Source organism: Lycorma delicatula, chromosome 7, assembly GCF_047948215.1.
Source record: "Lycorma delicatula isolate Av1 chromosome 7, ASM4794821v1, whole genome shotgun sequence".
Taxonomy (NCBI): domain Eukaryota; kingdom Metazoa; phylum Arthropoda; class Insecta; order Hemiptera; family Fulgoridae; genus Lycorma; species Lycorma delicatula.
Genome location: NC_134461.1, coordinates 45,289,351 through 45,311,400, shown reverse-complemented (window position 1 = coordinate 45,311,400; position 22,050 = coordinate 45,289,351). Strand labels below are relative to the sequence as shown.

The window sequence follows — 22,050 nt, the reverse complement described above, 5'->3', positions numbered from 1 at the left end:
ACCATTCTATATGTTTTGCACTTCAAGATGTTTTTTTCCTAATATCTACATTGCTAACTGTTCAGCTAGTGAATAATAAGCAACTCTCCCTACATCCCATTGGGATGAGGATAATATGTAACACATATAAATGAGGTGCAGTCTTGTACAGACAGGCCGACCATTCCTGAGACGTATGGTTAATTGAACTGTCAATCAGAAAGAAAATCACTAAAGAAATAAAAATTATAAGGAATAAAGAAATAGAAACAAAAAGTAAAATCATAGTAAAAAATATTTGAATAGATAAGCAAACATTTATGCTCATGAATTACATGCAATCAAGAAGGGAATGTTAAGAACTCACATGAAAATGAAAACTAATAAATTAATTAAATCTTAGACAAAAGTCTGACTGATAATTTGAAATTTTTTTCAATTTTAACGACACCAATTAATATACCAAAAATTCGGTGTATTACTTTAAACCTGTTGCAGTGCCATATATAATATACACATTAAAGTATAATTTGTTACATCATTATGTCCTTTTAATAAATAAAAGTAAATCTTGGAGCATCATCAAATGATATAAAGTATCTACATGTCTACCAAATATATCTCAAATGCAGATGCCAAATGGCAATTTCATCACCATTATTGGCTCACACTGATAACTTCCATGGCAGTACTCTAGCTTTTAGTATGATGCAGCATATTTTTTACATTTGTCTACCAACTTGCTTTTAGCCAATTTTAGACAAAGCATCTAGAGTTAGAAAGAATTTATTTTGGCTAAGCACAAGCCTTCCATTGCAGTTCCACCTCATTCATTGCTGAGAGCCCTATTTTGCTAGAAACTTAGCAGAAACAACCCATATACTGCATCTAGAGTTAGAAAGAATTTATTTTGGCTAAGCACAAGCCTTCCATTGCAGTTCCACCTCATTCATTGCTGAGAGCCCTATTTTGCTAGAAACTTAGCAGAAACAACCCATATACTGCAGTTGTAATGAATGTCGTCAATTTGCATTTGTAAACTGGTTTGCAATTGTATAGTAACTACAAATTCTAGATCTGTATTTCTGCAGTGTTCAGTAAAACTATGTCTCATAGGAAAGATGGGATGAGAAAGAAATAATAATTTTTTTTATGTGAAAGGTATTTCAAAAGTTAGTAAGTTATTATTATTTAATAAAGTAGCAAAGTAATTTATTTATGCTCATTAAAGCAGAAGTTAGTCTGATATCTGCATTCTTATCAACATCTTGCATTAATATTGTAAAATGCAGGAGATATCAGGTAATTTTCTTTTAATCCTCTGGTTAAATAGTTTCTTCTCTTATCAGATTAACATGACTGATTAATGAAATGTTAACTTATGAAAATATTTTTTTTTTTGGAATTACTGATTTATAATTACAAATATATAAAGTTAATACCCACTTACTTCATGCTTTATAAAATTTTAGTATTTTTGAATTTTTGTTTAAATATATTGTGCCCATATAAATTAATTAAATTAACTTAATTAATATGACGGCTTAAGATATACATTATCTAGTTAAATAAGTTTGTTTTAATTGTGATAAACAAGTCTTTGTTGTTGTATGAAACTTTATTTTATTTTTTTATTTTTTAGCTAAATATCAGCAGATATGTATAGATCATAATAGTCAAAATGGTGAAGTAGTAGATGAAAATGCCAGTAATCTTGTTTCAACAGTTTTACCTTCTACAATATCTTCAGAGAGTACTGGAAATTCTTTAAGTGGCTTAATCAGCAATTATTCAGATAGTGACGATGAAAATGCTGGAAATCTTGATTCTAAAGTAGCTGATTTCTTAAAGGTAAAAAATATCTTTCATAGTGCTATCTTATAAACATAGTACATATTATAAATGTATTTAACCAAATGATGGGTTGATACTTTCACGTTTAGCTCTGTGCAGTTTTACTAGGGATGTAAAGTCTGTGTGAGATGGGTTCCAAGACTATCAAAATTAGAAACTCATCTGACAGGAAGTTTGCCAGTGTCCTGAATCAATTCTGAAAAAGTGTACTAATTTTTTTGCATTGAATTGCCACATGTGATTCCATTATTGGATCCTTCACTCCTCCTCAGTCAGAATCTGTGAGGGTGGAGTGCTGTAGGACTGGAAAGTGCCCTGTGAAGGTGAAACTTTATCTTTTCAGTTAGAAAACTCCTTGCAGCAGTCTCTTAGAAATGGAGAAATACATTGCTCATCAATTTTCCCTGTGAATATAGCGTACTGCTGCTAGTTCTTGGAAAAAGTGCAAGGAGAAAGCTGCTTACAGGAAAAAAAGGCATCATCAGCCAATCAGATATGATTCTTGTTTATGACTACACCAGGTCGCATACAGCTTTTAGCACTTGAGGTATGAAATTTACTGGGAAACCTTAGAACATTCACCCGTACAGTACAAATTTATCTCCCTGCGATTTCACTTTGGTTTGGGCTATTGAAGGAGGCAATGGGAGGACATTTATTCCAGAACAAAAACCAAGTATAGGAACTTGTGCACAATTGGCTCATAAGATGTCCTCAAACCTTTTATGAATAAAGGATCCACAAGCTCCCAATTGTTAGAAAAAATGTGTAGAACTTCAGGAAGACTACATAGAAAAGTAATAAATTTCTTTACTATTTTTTCTATATTAATAAATGTTAAAAACTAAAGTCCAATTTATATAAGACTGATACTTGTAAATTTTAAGTAAAAGTAAATGGTTTTTAAATATGTAGTGTCTTGTGGTCAGTATATGTTTGAAAAATGGTTCTTTGCATGCAAACACGCTGATGTGTTTTTACTTTCCTATATTATTTACATGCATTTTTAATTTAGCCTCATTTTCAGGAATAGATAACAGTTTTTAACAAAAGATATATTTCACTTTTAAAAACATGTTATGGCTAATAAGATTTCTCTGTAAGAGAGATAATACCATCCCATTATTTTATTACTGTACATATCCTTTTACATATCACCTTAAGACTAGGGAAGAAACTAGCAATTGACCTTATTTTCATTGACTTACAGTTTAACTGTTATAATCATTAACACCTAGTTTCGTTCTTTTTAAGAAGAATATTCTACCTACTTTGACCAACTCCTACACCTTTTTTATATTTCATTTAATTGGTATTATATAATAAGATGTTGCGTAAGAAAAGTTCCATTTTTGAGTTAATTTTATACCTTATGCTAAATTTTCTCTATTGGAAAACCTATTTTTATTGTACCTATACTGTATGTCTCTATAAACATTATTAATTTGTGTTTTAAGATCTTACGTGTTTGTGTATTTGGCAGACACATAATACACATTTTGATTTTATATTTTAAAATATATTTATTTATTATTGGACAATAATTTTGTTTTATCTGTTTCAGGAGATTCAAGAAATTGTTCCTTTGGATGAAACAAAACAATCACAAAGTGAAACACAAACATTACAAGCAAAAGTAGTAGTTCAACAGCAACCAGTAGTTCAATCAAAACAGCCCCAGCAACTAGATATACGATCAGATCAAATGCAAATATCACAACAGCAGGCTTTAATTGCAGCAACCCCCCAGCCAACTATAGGTGGGCAACAATTATATTAGTTTGTTAATTTTTACACAAAATTTGTAATTAATTAATTTAGTTGATATATATATAATTACTCCCTCTATGAATCATGAGATCTTGCCGTTGGTGCGGGGGCTTGAGTGCTCAGTGATACAGAGTAGCTGGACCGAAGGTGCAACCATATCGGAGAGGTATCTGAGAGCCAGACTAAGGAATGATTCCTGAAAGGGGGCACCTGCTCTTTCAGTAGTTGTTAAGGGTGTAGGTCAGGACAACTTAAACGGTCATATCAACATCACTCGGTCCTCTGAGTGCTGCTCAGCTGAAAGTAATGAAAAATTACAGCTGCTTTTTTTCCAAGAAAATGTAGCTCGCCGCATTTTCATATAGCAATGATGGAGGCGCCTTCCTTGGTAAAATATTCCGGAGGTAAACTAGTTCCTTGGTCGGATCTCTGGGTGAGGACTACTAAGGGAGTCACTAGAAAATTAAAAAATAAAATTCTACGAGTCGGAGCATGGAATATTAGAAGTCTAAAAAAATTGGTAGGTTAGAAAATTTAAAGAGGGAAATGGATAGAATAAATGTAGATGTAGTAGGAATTAGCGAGGTTCGGTGGGAAGAGGAAAACGACTTTTGGTCAGGTGATTTTACAATAATTAACTCAACTTCAAATAATCGGCAGGCAGGAGTAGGTTTTGTAATGAACAAGAAGATATGGAAGAGAGTAGAGTATTTCAAAATGCATATCGATAGAATCATTATAATAAGGATAAAATCAAAACTTAAACCGACAACTATTGTTAACGTCTATATGCCTACAAGCGCCCATGATGATGATGAAGTAGTGTGTATATGAAGAAATTGACAAAGCAATTAAACACATAAAAGGAGATGAAAATTTAATAATAGTTGGAGATTGGAATGCAAGCATTGGAAAAAGCAAGGAAGGAAATATAGTGGTTGAATACGGGCTGGACAAAAGGAATGAAAGAGGGGACCAACTTAAATAGAGTTTGGACACTGTCCTATAGGTGGCTGCTACTCTGATGCAACACCTCCTATGGATGGATTCCAATTTACCCCTGTACTTGGCAAATCTAACAACACCCACCCACAACTCGGCGCCATATGGCCAATGGTGGCTGCATAACTATTTTCGATTTTTGTAATTTTTTGTATATTCATTTTCTCATATTTCAAGAGTTCAAAATCATTTTTTTTTTATTTTTAAAAAATTGTTTGCATGCACCAGGTTAAATTTTACAATGCCTTGCATGCCAATTTTTGCATTTTTTGGCTTTTTCAGTTTTTTCCATTATCTTAGAAATTTGAAACAAAAACTAATATATTTTAGACAGAAATTACTACATGTTATGATGTTATGTACATCATTTTCCTATCTTGTATATTTATTCCCTAAGTTCAACTCTGAATCAGAGAATTTGAATGCAAAAATTTCCATTTTGAGCAAGTGTTTATTTCACGTGAATATCAGTTCTGATATTTATAAGCCACCTTAAGAGTTCTAGAGTAACTGGCTCTCTAGAACTATGTTAATGAACTTTGTTTATGAACTTTGAAGTCTAATGTCCTCTTCCTTTATTTTTTTTTTAATAAAAAATCAAAAGTGCAGGATTTTTAAAAATTACAATTTTTGATGCCTGATATATCAAATGGGGAGGGTAATAAAAAAATTCAAAATTTGTTTGGTTTGAAGCCCCATAGGAGTGAAATAAGAAGTAAAAATTACAGCATTGATATTCAATTGATAAGTAAACTGTTGATAAGCATAATTTCAAGTTATAATATACCAGAAAGATATAAAACTGGAAAGTACCATTTCTTCTAAGAACCAGGTCATGAACTTAAAAATAATTAAAATTACAAGAATTATATTTTTTGTTTAAACAATAGAGTAAGTTTAATTAGATAAAAGTTCTTGTATGTTAAAAAATAAATTTTGGCATAAGTTAACTAATAAATAAAGTATTTGAAAATATTGGTACAAGCGATGAAAATGTAAACTCTAAATAATCTTGACGAATATTTAACTATATTTACTGAATTTACGTATTACAAAAGTTGAATGTAACATACTCTTTGATGTGACCAGTACAATTTATTTTAACATTAGTTGTGAAATTTTCATTGTCCAGTTGCTGTCATCAATTCTAAAGGAGTGAGTTTCGTTAAAATGTTTTTAAGGAAAATGTTCCTTAAAATGTTTGTATGGTAGTGCATACAAACATTTTTTTAAAATTGAAAAAATTGGTTTTGGAACTCTAGAAGTATGAGAAAATAATATAATACAATAATATACAAAAAAATTACAAAAATCTATAATGGGTGTGCATCCATTTAATTTTTGATTGGGTGATTTGTTTCTTATGCCTACACAAAGTAACTTTTTTGGGTTAAAATTATACCTTTTTATTGGAAATTTTTTTCTTTCCATTTTCATGTTGTCTTCTTTTTTAAAATTTATTATTGAAAAAGAACCTATCTGTGTATGTTTTAACAGCATGGCAAGAATGTTATGATGAAAATACTGGTTATACATACTATTGGAACATGCATACAAATGAAGTTACCTGGGAGATACCTATTGAATATCAGCAGTATCGCATTGCATTAGACCAGTGGCAAGCAGCTCAGCAGCATGGTAAGTTTATAAAATGATGTTCATTAATTTTAAAATGTTTAAAGTTTTCTGCTGTATTATCCTGGAAATTACATACACAAAATAAAGTGAAACAGATATAATTTACATATTTATTAAAAATTGTACTTTCATTAAAATAAATATTAAAAGAAAAATATTTCAAATTAATACACATAAAAATTATTATTTATGTTTTTAATTAACTGTGTTTGTTCTGTTCCTAGCTTGAGCCAGCTAGTGCTGCACTCTAGTTTCTATTAGTGCTGGCCTGCGAGTCAGTTTCATACTACCATTTGAGTGACAAATTCCGTCTTGCACGGTCATGTATTTCTTGGTCTAATGTGGCTAAAATTCATTCGAGTGAAGAATCCTGCCCAGCGCGATCATGCATTCTCTTAATCTAATGTGACTTGTTTTGTATAGTATTTAAAGTGTGTCTAATGTGACAGAAATAAATTCAACTATCCTAGAAGAACATGGTTTCATAATTTCATCTGAATATCAATACAGTCCATACTAGCTCTAAAGACTTAACAATGTTATAGTTTTAATGAATTATAGTCACTATCAGGCAGCTATAAGCTACTGTGGTCTGAACTTGAATTAAAATGGTAATTGAGTGGCAGTTGTCGTGTCATTTTATCCATTCATTATATATTTGTTCATCAATTGTAACTGCACCGTCTTTCTTCAGTTTTTTCTACGTGGTTGAATCTCATTTATTATGTTTTGAAATCAGTTTTTTTTAAATTATCTGAATTGAGTTAATAAGTTTCTGGAAAATAAATTAACCTCATGTTTTTTGCTATAAAACACTTTAAATGTTTATTTATTTCATTATTGTTTAATAACTGCTTATTGCACTTCTACTAAGAACTAAAATAATGTAGATATTGCTTTTGAGCTTGTTTTTTTTATCTGTTCAGTTACATGTTATTTGAATGTTTGGTAGTGTGCATCATGGATTTTAAAAAGCCTTTGTATTCTATTATAAACATTTTTTTATATCCAATCTTCTATTTATTAAGATAAGTCATTTTTTTCTTCTTTAAATTAAAATTTAGAAAGACTTTTTTATTTTTATCTTTCTGTTTTAAATTAAAGTTTTTAACTGCCCAGCTTCTCCTGTTACTTACTGTGACAGGGGCTATAGGATTATTTCATGTGAGACATTTCTAGTTATCGTGGGTGTTAAACCAATTGACATCTTTGCATTGGGTGAAGTCGAGTGTCCTCACTGCAGCATATTTGGGAAGATTTTGGTATTTGGCAGGGTAGGTGGGATGAGATGGCAGATGGAGATGGGCAAATGGGTGGTATATGGTCTCTTTCCAGATGTAAGGGCGTTGGGAGTCACCTTATGGATCTCCCCTAACTGGCGTGTGACTCATTTCCTTTCAGGGGATGCCTCATTTCAGGACAGGCTGGCTCAATTTTACTTGACTGACTTGGATCATTAGTATGCTTAGTATCTTGATGAATATCATGTGCTGTTGTATGTTTGGTCAAAATATGAGTTTAGTCATGTGGAGATGATCAGGGAGCGTGAGGGCATTTGTTCGAGTATAGATCTGCTAACTGAAAAGTTAGAAATGAATGGCACATTGTTGAAAGATTTTTAATTTTTTTGCACTCGAAATGATTGCAGAGAGTGTTTAGTGTAGAATAGTAGCCTGGGTCACTAGGGACCTGTTTTGGATGCTTATCTGTCAGAGTAGGCACATTCACCAATTCTGACCGATTGTTTGGTATGTTTAGAAGTTGATTTATAGGTAATTTTGGCTGTTTTGGTACGGTAGGTCAAAATTGTGATGTTGCATGCAATTTTTAAGGCTATGAGATTACTATTTTGCCATATCACAATTAATAAATGTTTATTGTTTATCAGTTTTTTATTCAATTTCGGTAAGTTTGAAAAATATTTTTTGTTATTTGATGGGTTTCAACATCGATGGAAATGTCTTTTGAGGCATTTGCATTGTGCCATCCTGATCTAGGCCATACTGGTGACTGAAATATGCAATAAAGTATTAGGAGTGTAGAAAATGATGTCCTGTAAAGTCCATCAGGGCTAGTAACAAGGGTGGGGGGAGGGGTCACTGGGATCGTCACAAGGGGATGTCATCCTTTAAGGGGGTCAGGATGGTTATTTTTTTCAACCCAAAGTTACTGTCTTTATTCTTTTATCATTAATATTAAAATTACGTGAAACTTTAAAAAATCTCCATTTCATTGATATTACTTATTGAATATATACAATTCAGTAATATTGAAAATTAGTAATTTTATTTGTTAACAGATTGGTTTTCTCACCAAAGGAGAAAGGAAAGTTTTCATTTTTTAAACTGACTTATTATAGCTTTGTTGTTGAGTATTGCTTCATGAAATTAATTAGCAGTATGAGCTGCTCCTGAATTATTTGTTATTGAACCTTAAAACATTTTTAATGATCCTTATAGTGGTTTATGACTTTGCACTCACTGGTACAGACCAGGTCTGTACCAGTAGACCTGTTTGGGTCTTTCTAGATTGTTTATTTATTTTATGCCACAGCTGTTACAGTATCATACAAAAATGAGCGTGTTATTTATTGATAATACCACACTGAATTTTTATATTTCTCAAAGTTTTGATGTAATTGTATAATATAGCAAGATATTGAGACTAGGGGAGGGTTGGGCTTTATTAAACATTTTTATTTAAATATAATTTAGTTTAAAAAAATGTCATAAATATCATTGGAAATAATACAACAAATTTTTTTTACTTTCATAAAGACACATCCTTGTTCCTAAAAATTTCTTCATTTTTATGATTGTTCCAACACATAAAATGTTTCTTTCATTTTGTCCTGAGAAGGACAGTGAGTCTGGTTGTTGGTTTCCAGAGATGTCGGTTTGGCTCAATCAGGGAGTTGTGGCTTCTCCATTGGAATTGGACCGAGCTTCCCCTCAAAGGCAGTTGGGTCCTCCACCACAGCATGGTTGATTTTCTTCTACCAGCATGGCTCAGGTGAACCCACCGGGTTGGTCTAGTGGTTAACGCGTCTTCCCAAATCAGCTGATTTGGAAGTCGAGAGTTACAGCGTTCAAGTCCTAGTAAAGCCAGTTATTTTTACACGGATTTGAACACTAGATCGTGGATACCGGTGTTCTTTGGTGGTTGGGTTTCAATTAACCACACATCTCAGGAATGGTCGAACTGAGAATGTACAAGACTATACTTCATTTACACTCATACATATCATCCTCATTCATCCTCTGAAGAATTATCTAAACGGTAGTTACCGGAGGCTAAACAGGTAAAAGAGAGAGAGAGCATGGCTCAGGTGACTCTTCCTAAGCAATCCTATGGCTGGTTCCTGTTCTTAGGTCCATCAGTAGTCCTGCAGGTCAGGGCACTTGAAGTCCAGCAAGCTGGCAGAGATTTGGCATCTGCCACAGATCCCATGTTGGGCCAGTCAGGGAACTTCTTCCGTCATCATCTTCTTCGTCTGCACTTGGTAGTGGTCTGCGACAGAATGCTCTCGCAGTACTGGGATCCTCCTTATAAAGCTGGTGGTCGGTCAGTGCATGGTGGGGTCCCTGTCACTGTAGTGGAAGGTCATCTGGCTTTTTGTGATAGGTACACTTATGCACTTAGGCTTAGGTAGCCGTTCAGATGTCCCACTGACATCTGAACAGCTAGCGTCACATTCACTGATATAAAGCACAGAATATAGCCACAACTCTTCCTCCCTGTCTAAGCAGGTGCATATGGATTCTGATCTGATGGATCTCTATAGTTCAGTTCTCAGGGCGTGGTATGCAGGTTTGAGCCTGGAAACTTGTTTCTTTTGCAGGTGCCTTTCTAGTTGATTCATAAACTTGTCCTGTGCAATGTGCAGGCCTTCCAGTGGTAGCCTCAATTCCTGCATATTGACCATAGTAAGCAGGATCAGTGTACAGCTTGGTGAACTCTTGGCTGTATATATTAGTTCTTTGTTATTTATGAATGTTTTTTGACAGTAGATCTGGTGTGATATGCAGCCTTCTCCTCTTCTCAATGGGTTGAGACAGTTCCTCTTCTTTCAGTTTCTACCAGACCACTGATCTCTTTAACTATCTTCCAACGAGCAGTTCAAATGAACTGCCCGTTGGCAACTGGCACCGCAACAGTTGCGGTGTTGGCCTGACTTCTTAATGTGAACAGCATTCTCAGCACACTTACTCTAGGTGAGATGTTGGACATCCTTCTTAAGGGCTATTTTCAGTGTCTTCTTCACCACCTTAATGTGATACTTTGTGGGATTTGCCTGTGGGTGGTGTACAGATGTACTCCAGAGCGCAATGTATTGTTGGTGGCACAACTTCTTCTATTTTCAGCTTGTTAGTGTAGTCCCATTATCTTCAGGATAGCCTCCTCCTCCAAATATATAATACTTCCTCCTCCAAATTGTGTTAGTGTCAGTTCAAAGAACAAGCCTTGCCTCTACCCAGCAGGAAATGAGTTCAGTAGCCACCAATAGGAACCTGTTGCCTCAATTCATTTCTGGATGTGGATGCATTAAATCAACTGTAACATGTTTCCAACAAGTTGTAGGTTTCTGAGGTCGCTGAGTGTCTGGTGAAGGGTTTGGCCCTTGTTTGTAGCAGGCAACATGTGTGGCAGCCAATTGTCCAGCACCAAATCTGGGTGGCGTAAGTGCTTTTCCCACCTATTGCTATAAACAGCGATGTTGTCCAGGTACACCAGGTGGGCTGGCAGAGAAGACCAGTGAAAACATTCTGTATTAGATGCTGGAATGTGCTAAGTGAAGTTTTCAAGCCAAACAACATGATTCAGAATTGGTATTAGCTACCATTTGGAACCAAAAAGACTTTAAACCATTTAGCTGATTCCTCCAGTGGTATCTGCAAATTGCCACTTTTAAGGTCAATTTTCAAGAAAAACTGAGCACTTCTTTCTAAAGACTACTATTAAAGATAAAAAAAAGTTTTTATAGTTTCATAGATCCTTAGATCAGTGGCAGTGGTGAATCTACATCTTCAGTGGTTGTTCAGTCACCAGAAGTCTACACAAAGACGTGGTGAAGAGTTCTTAATGATGAACACTGGAGGGTTATAATGACTCTATCACCTTGTGCCCCAGCATCATTTGATTTATAATATTGAAATGTTTATAATAATTTGACATCTGTTTGTTACACTTGTTAAAAAAAAACTTGAAGTTATTTTTTTAGATTCTCCTACTTAATACTTAATTACATTTAGAAAAACATTTTTATACACTTTATATTGCATTTCACTTGAAATCAATCAACGCAAAATAAACAATCTTTTTTAACTTTAATGAAATGAATTTATATAAAAATATGAACAGGTACTGCAACTTATTAATAGAAAGGCCAATGGCTGAACCAATGTTAGAGGGATGGTACTTGTGTGTAGTTAGTGCATTCGCTGTAGGCTCTCACATCTTGACTATAAGCAGAAGTCTTGGCTACTGTTAACAGTACTATGAATAAATCCATTTTTAAATTCTTTAGATATTAGAAATATAGGTCTTATTTTATTTTGTTACAGCACAGTTGTATGGTATGACAAATGCTGTTGTTAATGCAGAACAGCACTCCACAGTTAACATCACATCTAGTGCAGCTGCTGTTAATAAAAATCAGAATTTTAGCGGTAAAAGTGATAAGAAAAAAGGAAGTAAGAGGCATTATCCTAATGACTTTGGAAGTGATTCTGAGGATGAGTAAGTTATTTGTGGTTTTATTATTATTATTATTATTATATTGAATTCTAATTTACACTTGAGCTCCCACGGACAATCTACTCACTCAAAAATTTATGTTTGAAAAATCTTGGCTGATGCAGCATCAGTCCTGTATTTAAAATCTTTATAACTTATTTTCCAGCTAGTAGAGTTTGTTTTATAACAAATGAAAGCTAGAGTACAGGGTTTAGTTTTAATAGAATTTTCTTATTGATTTGAAAAACCATTTTCAAGGTTGCTCAGAGCTATCAAAAAGAAAAGTATTTCTCATGTTAGCAGAAGTCTGCAGTAAATGTCGGTAACTTGTGTTTTAGTTTACTACAGTTAATTATTTCAACAGATTACATATTTTTAAATTTTGTAGCATGCAACATGCATAACAATGTATTTTTATAGTGTATTTTTGTTTAATTTTTAGTAAAATTGAATTAACATATTTATTTTATTTACCTAATAAAATAAAGATATCCAAAAGCCTAAAGATAAGTCTTGCCTAAAGATATCCAAAAGCATGGCCTATATTTAGAGAACCAGTCATAATCTCTTAAACGTAGCCTCAGTCAACAGGAAATATCTTCAATGTTGATTCTGTGTACTCTGAAGGTCAGTGGAATACATATGCACAGGCAAGCCAACTCACAATGCAGTTGTAATCAGTAGTAGTCAATCGAGATATGGATCCCACAAGAAAAGGTTTAATGTAGGCTTTGGTTAGTGAATTTTCAATCAGTTACGCATGTTCAATAGTGTGTACAAACTGAATGGAATATTGATCCTCCTACATCCAAGTTTACTCATCAGTGGGATTCAAGTTTAAGAGTGGCTGGAAGCTTGGTTTCACAAATAGGATATCATCCAAATTTTCAACTAGTGATGAGACTGTGGATCGTGAACGTGATGCATTCACTTCCAGTTCTGGGAAGTCAATTAAGTGGGATAGTTTGAACTACAAATTCCTCTTACACTGTTTATAAGTGGCTCCATTTGCACACATATAAGTTACAACTCTTTCACTACATTAAATCAAAATTATTCCCCCCTACAATATTAGTCTGCTGCGGAGATAATACACCATGTCGAAAACAATCATAATTGTCTTGATATGATGTTATTTAGTGAGGCACTATGAGGCAACCTTTCATATGTGCGGGAAAGTTAACAGACACAATTGTTGAATTTGGGGTCCTGAAGACCACTATACAGTAATTGAAAATGAAAGGGACTACAACTTGTGAGTCAGCTTGACTGTGCATGCATATTTTGCTTACCTTGAGATTATACAGAACAAATTTTGAAGATATTTCCTGTTGATTGAGTGCACATTTAAGAGATTACAACTAGTCTTTGAAATATAGGCCTTTACTTTTGGATACCTTTAGCCCAGACACCTGTATATAAATGTGAAAGTTTGTGATAGTTCTGTCTATTCACAACAGCATCATGCAAGAACAAAAACCAACCATTGCTTTCTAATTTCAGGATACATTCATGTTATCCCAAGGAAGGTTTTAAGCCACAGATTGAGGCCCTAATTCCCTTGGGGGTGAAATTGTGAATTTCTCCTCTTAGATGAAGACTTGAACATTTTTTGATCTTGTTTTATAACATAAAAATAATAACTATGCATTTAATAACAAATTCGATTTTCAGCTCTCTATCTTGGCCCCTTCCCAAGATTTAGGGTATTCTAGGATATTGGTAGGTGGACCAAAAGGGAGTTCATCTATAGCAGGAGCTTCTATGTCAAGAATGAGGGAAATGTTGAAGGAAAGAGAGCTTTTCAGGCTTTAATTGTTATTTATTACAATTATTCTCTTAATTATGAGGATAACGAATACAAACATGGGGGTTCAGGAGCTGGATCCCCATGGCTAGACGGGAAGGGCGAGTGAAGCAAGCCTAATCAGCTAGTTAATAATTTTGTTCCCTGAAAGTTTATAATTGTGCATACTAATAACAGACAGTAAAATTTTAAAAAACAAGGTTTGGAAATCTTTAACACCAAATGGTAAGATTTTTATTATATTTTATTTATGCAAGGGTAAATCAAATATAAATGGAATTTTTGTTCCTGAGCATCTACAGTTGGTAGGACTGGGCCTGCGCTTCTAGTATGCTTGGGTGATGTGATTAGGAGTGAAGAGAGTTTGGCCATTCCACACTCCCAACCAATTCATCAATAATGCTCATGATGTCAGAGCAACAGGTGCCACCCCTCCACTGCACAATGCATAATTATAAAATTTCTTGCCCATGAAGGAGTTCAAACAACGGAAATTTTCCAGAGATTAACTGCACAGTTCAGGGACCAAACATTGTCAAGGACTCGTATGTTTGCCTGGCATAAAAATTTCAAGGAAGGACGAGAACAAATGGAAAATTAGGAACACGATCGCCATCTTCGGACCAGCATTACAGACAAAAATATTCGTGCTGTTTGAGACATTCTTGAAGATGATCAACAGGTGAGAATATCCAAAATTGCAGAACAGGTCAGAATAAGTTATGGGAGCTGTCAAGTGATCATTACAAATAACCTACAGTACAAGAGCGTGGAGGAATTTGTGCGCAATTTGTTTCTGTTGCAACCAGCTTCATTCTACGATGCTGCGATAAAAAAACCTTCCTTCTTGTTGGAAAAAATGTATTTCTAAAGCAGGAAACATGTAGAAAAATAAATTATATTTGCCTTTTTATTTTTCAATAAAAATTTTTTTTAAAAATTGAAATCCCATTTATATTTGATTTACCCTCATATTTTTAATACAAATTTTGCCTTAAAAGATTTTATAGTTCTTCAAAATCATGTGACAGAAGTCTAATAAAAGCACATATCAGTGGCTCCAAAATAAACTAAGATTTACATATACTGTTGTGTAATAATTATGTATATATGCTGTGTAATAATTAAACTTATTTTGAGATTACCAGAAAAATTGCTTCAGTAATATTTGTTAATAAATAGTCTACTCTAAATTACTTATTCAGTGATATATGTTGAATCTATAATATAGTTGTATCCCCCTATATATTTTATTTTTTTAACAATGTTCTAAAATTCTTAAATATTTTCATATATTATGCAAAGCAGAGGTGCAAAAATACTTAATATAGAGAAAGTATATGTATACATATATATATATATATATGTATACTTTTTTGATTTATTAAATACAATCTAACAGTTGGCAGAAATGATATAAGAACAAAGGAAAATATGATATTTTAAATGTTACATCGTTTCAGTACTGGACAGTAGAATTTGCTTATTCATCCATAATAACTTCAAAATAAATTATAAAACAACAGTAACATTTTCAACAAATTCAAAATTCACAAATTATAAAAATAGTTTAATTAATATAACTAGAGATTTAAATACTAACTGAAGATTCATGATACCATGAAAATTGATTCTTGGAATTAATATTGTAAGTTTAACTTAACTATTTACTATTTTGATGGTTTAAATTTTATTTATTATTTACATACTCACTTTAAATAACTGTTAAATTAACAATTATTAGCATATAGCTAAGTTTCATAACTTAAATTAGTTAATACAAATGTTGAAGTTTAAAATTATTGGCTTTTATTTTCCAGGCACTACTGATAATGCCAGTTGATGGAATTGCAAACATCACAAAACATATCAGTTGGTATTTGGGTGCAATTTTCTTTCAATGGCTACTCTCAACTTGTTGAATGTAGCTGGTCTTGTACTTGTCCCCACAAAAAAAAATCTATCAGGTATATCCATTGAGCATAAAGGGATACTCAATGCACCTCATAACCTAATAATTTGTTCACCAGAATTCCATTAAGATCGACCCTCACATTGCAATAGTAATGTGGAGATTCTTCATTCTGCTGGAAGTACTATTCTTCATTCCCAAACACCTATTGAATACATGGTATAATGTATTCTTGTAGCAAGTTGAGGTAAATTTCAAAAACGAAAGGTCCAGTTAATCTAAAGACTGACAAACCATGCCGTACTATAACACCTGGGAAGTTCACATAGTGTCTCACTGAAATGAGGATTATCAGTTGCCCAGTAACTGCAATTATGACAATTAATTGAGCCATTTATTTTAAATATAGTCTCATCACTCCAAACAATCTGGTTTCGAAATTAATTTTTTTTTTGTATACATTTTGCATTGTACCATTTACAAAATTAAATTCTCTGGTCAGGACCATTTAGAGCATGGACAAATATGAAAATAAAACTTCTCCACTTAGCACACTTCAAAATGTGATACATGATTGGTTTTGAAAGTCCTGTCTCGTGAATCTCCTGCATAACAGATTTTCTAGGTCATCGCTCATATGTTTCTGTAACCCCTCTTTATCTTGTGGAGCTAGTGATATCTGTAGTCTTATGTTTCTTGTGAACATTGTGAACAATTCCTTCTGCTTCAAACTTATCCCAATACAATACAAACAATAGTGAGTCTCATTGGGGTACATCTTGTTGAAACTGTCTTCTGAACTCGCTTTGAACCACAGCTATTTTCTCTGTCTTTCAATGAGACTTAAGGATAAATTTCCTTAAGTAGAAAGTAAAGAAAAATTTATTTACTTTTTACACACACACATACATATATATGTTCATTAACAATGTATTCATTACCTTCATTAATAACACTGAAAAACATAATTTTTGTTTCCTAACATGCAATACATGATTTTTTGATGCTGAAAATGAATATGAACTCAGAATCTTTCTATCTTCCACCATTTTTGAAAAATATTTTAATTAAAGGATTTTTTTTTCATTTTTCAACATATAGTTAGCATTATTATAAGCTCCTAAATTGTATTTTGTTAGCTCATCATTTAATGTTTAATTTTGTTAACATAATTTGTAAACTATAAATAAACAATATTAAACAAGGAATTAAATCATATCATAGTCACATATTATTACATCATATCTAATACTGAAGAGTGAGGTTTCATGGACAACATTAATCATGTCTGTGCACATCAAAACATGTAGCTGAAAACACAAGTGTGTAGTATGTACTAAGCACTGGATTTTGGAATGAATTAATTTTGTTCAGTCTTATTGCTAAAGTAAGTTTGTTAACAGTGCAGTGTAGTAATGCCTCAAAATTGTGTAAATGATATGCATGCCTTTTGTTATGTATGTGGTGAGTTTACTGTAAAATCAAATAGAAAAAACATTACACCTTTTAATTAAAAAAGCATATTATTTGTACTTTCAGTGTAATCACAATTTGTAATCGATTTTGATCAATCACCAAATTGTAGTGGAAATTCTAGACCAATTATCTCAGGTAGGCATTTTATAAACTGATAATTGTTATTGTTCCTTGGAACCCTCTTTGTCACAAACATCAATAGTCAGATTAATATTCCAGAAGCAACTGAATAAATGCAGACATTTGTTATTAATCCAATGAAATTGGCTTAATGCTTTAACTTGTACATTTGGGAGTGAACATTCCAAAGAAGATTTTGTAGAAACATTTTTTGTTAAATCATACTGAATACAAGTGATACAAGCTGTGACAGGTACAAAATTAAATACAAGTATTTTGTATGGAATAAATTTTAAAAATTGACTGATGAAAATTTTGCTTATGAAATTATGTTTAGTAACAAAGCTAAATACTCTTCTTTTATGTTGTTCACAACTTTTCTTTATTAACGTATTTAGTTAATATTAACGTATTTGATTTGTTACTGAAAAGTAAATAATAAATTCCAACTGGTAGCGAGGTAAAAATTTTCACATGAGGTGCCAGACAATCCAAATGTTTTTTTAATCAAACTTTTAGAATCATTTGCTGTATCATTACTGCTAAACGGTAACTGTATGTGTCACTTATTTAAAGGAAAACTATGCTTGTCATTGTTGAACTTCTGTAATCTGTTTGAAAGAGTTTTATCAGTTACAGGTTTTGTGGTTTGCATCTATCCTTACTTAGTATCTGTTAGTCTGAGAATTTTATTTTCTGGTGAAAATCTAGTTTGCATAATAGGACTTGTTTATGGTTCTCTTGACAGGGAGGTTTTTTAAAATCTAATTATCTATATTTACATATTTGGATTATTTTGTGTTTTCAGGAAAATTGAAATGATTACATCTTATGGTCCAAATTCTGGTGATGAATCAGAATCTGAAAATGAAGATAGTAATAAGAAAAAGATAACTATTAGATCACCTTCACCACATAAAAAAAAAGTAATGAAAGTTGAAAATAATAAGCATAGAAAACCAAAGAAAACAATTGAAAATGAAAAACCAGTTGTTATGGGACCACAATTACCTAAAAATATTGAAATTGATGAATCTAGTTGTGAAATAGGTCCACAATTACCATCTGATTATTTATTAAAAATTGAAGGAAACTTAAATTCTCCTAATTCACCAGCATTAGTATCTTTAGTTGCATATGGTGCTGATGATTGTAATGATGATGATGATGACGATGACGATGTTAACAATTTAGTGAGATCTGGTGAGAAATATTCATTATTGTCAACAAACTTTGCTGATAATGGTCCTCCAGGTGAAGAACAATTCTCTGTTTCATCACCACCTGTAGTTGTGTCCAATGATACATCAGTTAAACCAAAACCAAAAGATCACAACAAAGATAAAGATAATCACAATAGAACAGAAAATAATGCAGAAGAGATGATAATTATTGATAGGCAGTCAGATATGCAATCTGCTTTAGCATTAAAGAAATTAAAAAAACTAAAACAACGAGCAGAAAATAATACTGGTTTTGATGATTCAACCTCTAGCAGTAGTTCTGCTGAGAGTAATGTTGATGAGAATGAAGATGAAGATGACGAAGAGATTGATGAAAATGTTATCATATCAAGGTTAAGAACACAGGCTAATATATTAAAAGAATTAGGGGGTGAAATACCTGATTCTATTAAAGAACTGATCTCAGAAGATAGACCTTCATCTTTCTCTTTGATTGCAGGTAAAATGTTTTAATATTCATTATAACAAAATTCTTTACTGTATCCATCAACCACTTTGAAGATCTGCCTCTTGATTTTTTCCTTTTACTTCCTATTCTGCATCATTCTTCTTTCCATAGTCAAGTAAAAGATATTGAAATGTGTATATCATATATTTTTAAATTGTTTGAAGTTTAAATTAAAAACTATCACAAATGTAATCATACTACAGTATGATTACATTCTACTACATTAGAACCCCTATAATCTGTGAGCAAAAAGACAATACAGTGAATATGAGAATAGAATGATGTTAGAATAAATACTTTTTAAAGGAAAAAGATATGCTAAAATAATGTGGCATAGCCTACAATATAATACAGTGTTGTAGTAATTTGGTGATAGAACAAAAATAGAATTAAAAAAAAAAAAATGTTTGATACATTATATTTAGAACTAGCAAAGTGTAACAGATTAAGTAATTAAAAGCAGATATATCCAGATGTATATATTTTCAAAACATCTAATTTGGACTATCAGATATGTGAGGACAATGAAAAGAGATGGTTATTACAAATTTAATTGATCATATTTGTTAATTGTTGTTACACATTTTATGCTGGCAATGAAGTTGAGGTAGGTCTAAGACTAGTAAAAAATATAGACACTCTTTTCGAAGAAAAATTGTAATTTTAAAATAAAACTGAGTCAGTCGTAGAAAAGTGATTAAGAAATAAAATAATAAGATTGCACTCAATGTTCTACCACAATTATGAAATGATTTATTAAGTAAGCTTCAAACTCAATAATTAAAGTACAATCCTACCAATACAGGATATAGCAATTAATATTCAGTTGTTTAAATAGTTTGGCATGTTAATAGGCAGATGATTGGATCTATAAAGTTTCTTGTCTTCAGTAACACAGACTGAAAATTAAGTGGGTGATAAATAAACAAGGTTTTTGGTATAAAATGCTATCATTACAATTAAGAAATTGCATGTTGTCCAGTCAGTGCATGTATTCCACTTATGAAGTTTACTGAATGAGAATGCTATCATTGTCAAAAATATGCTACCTTGGTCCAATACCTCTGTTAGATTTAATTATTCTAAAAATTTTATTATAAAATAAATAAAATTTATTTATTTATTTTATTTTATTACAAATAAATAAAAGTCTTTATTTCATTTGTAATATAAATTATTTTTATTTAATCTTTGAACATGTAATTGATATATATAACATTATTGTATTAATTATACATTTCATAATAAACACATTTTGAGTATTTGAAGGATGGAACAAGATTTCCCGACGATAGAACATTAGACAAGTTCATTTAATAAGAGTAATATAAAGAGTAAGAAGAAAATGTGAAAATTTTTATTTTTACAAATAAAAAAGGAGGGAATGAGACGTGAGTCTTAACAGTCATTACAATTAAGAAAATGTATGTAGTCTAGTCAAAGGGAGGGAAAAAAGATCGATTTTTTAAGGAAATGTAGAGTTTAGGAAAGTACACATGGGGTTGTAGATTAGGGTAAGTATAACATGTTTTGTATGACTGCACAAAATTTTCACTGACTGGACAAAATGGTGGCCGTTCAAAGGTGGTGAAAATCGGTTTTTCAACTTTTTAGAAAAAATAAGCAAAAAATAGAGCATGCTTGTATGTCAGTCATGGAGGAAAGAAATGGTTCGCAGCAGTTGTGTGCGAATAAAGCTGAATTCATAACTTCAAATTGGCAGAGTGCGAAAAAATCTCTCTATCCCCACAAAGTTTTGGACGGCTTGAGACAAAATAATAACTATTAACAATACTATCATTATTCAAAAGAATAATAAATATCACATTATCAATTTTTACATATTTTTTCAGATAAAGCTGGCTTTTATGTACTAACCACATTTTTCGTTTTAAATAATAATCATTGTAATATGTTTGACTCATGAATTTCATTACATTATAAAAATAATTTTGTTTTTTTTTAATCTGTCGGTGTGAACACAGAATACTATCTATAAACACTGTTGTGTTTATGTAATATCCAATTATTATTCAATTAATGTACTTGATTGGTTCCAGTTAATTACACTTATTAATTACACTTGGTCCTGTTATATACACTTATAAATTTATATAAATAAATTATATACATTCATAAATTTTGCTTCAAAAAATACATTAAATTAAGGTAAGACTTTTAAAAAAAAATGGTCTCGATCTGTCCAAAATTCGTGGAGATTAAGCGACTTTTTCACACTCCGTCGATTTGAAGTTAATAGCTTTATTCGCGTGTGACTGTGGTGAACTGCTTCCCCCTCCATGACTACCATGCAAGCATGGTCTATTTTTCGCTCATTTTTTTGAAGAAGTTTAAAGATGTTTTACAGGTCTAAAACTTTTTACCATTTGAAAAAAGTACAAGTCCTGAAGAATAGATTGCATATGAAATGGACAGAAAAAGTTTTTAAAAGCCAAAATAAATTACAGTTGCCTAAAGAGTCTTTTTATAAACAAATTATATCTCCAGATTATAATGAATAAACCAATTTTCTTATGTAACCACTCATTAAATTTGGAATTCTAAGAGCTAACTTGTAAAACAATAAAAATAGTAAAAGTTTTTTTTACAATATATATTGGCTTTGTAAAAAACTGCCATTTTTAATGATTTTTCTACATTTTGCAGTAATTAATTAATAAAATTCTGTTTCAGGGCTTAAATTATAGGTACTACAGTTGCCCTCATCTTTTATTCAGAACTTTTTCACCTAGGAATTTTACCTTGGCCTACAAAATTGAAAAACCAATTTTTACACCTTTGAATGGCTACCATTTTGTCTAATTAGCGAAAATTTTGTCCAGTCGTATGTAAACAAGTTGTACTTACCATAATCTACAACCTCATGTGCTTCCCTAAACTCTACCAATTTTTTAGCAAAAAAATCCCTATTGACTGGACTACTGGTAGATAAAACAAAAATTATTTTTATGGAGGGTTAAACAAGAAAATCTGCCCGTTGTAACATGATGCAGTTGCTGTAAATAAATAAATAACAGAATAACTGTTGATTCATTCTGTCCTG

At 32.0% G+C, this 22,050-nt stretch overlaps 1 protein-coding gene across 2 annotated transcripts in view; it reads left to right on the top strand.

The window, feature by feature from the left end:
- The window catches only part of LOC142327848 (uncharacterized), a 66,699-nt gene that overhangs the window by 3,492 nt on the left and 41,157 nt on the right, over nucleotides 1–22,050 (top strand). For both annotated transcript variants that reach the window (XM_075371194.1, XM_075371195.1), the window contains exons 3-7: nucleotides 1,622–1,830; nucleotides 3,398–3,593; nucleotides 6,103–6,243; nucleotides 11,808–11,982; nucleotides 18,103–18,977. In XM_075371194.1, coding sequence (XP_075227309.1) covers nucleotides 1,622–1,830; nucleotides 3,398–3,593; nucleotides 6,103–6,243; nucleotides 11,808–11,982; nucleotides 18,103–18,977 — 1,596 coding nt within the window. The remainder of the gene's footprint in view (nucleotides 1–1,621; nucleotides 1,831–3,397; nucleotides 3,594–6,102; nucleotides 6,244–11,807; nucleotides 11,983–18,102; nucleotides 18,978–22,050) is intronic.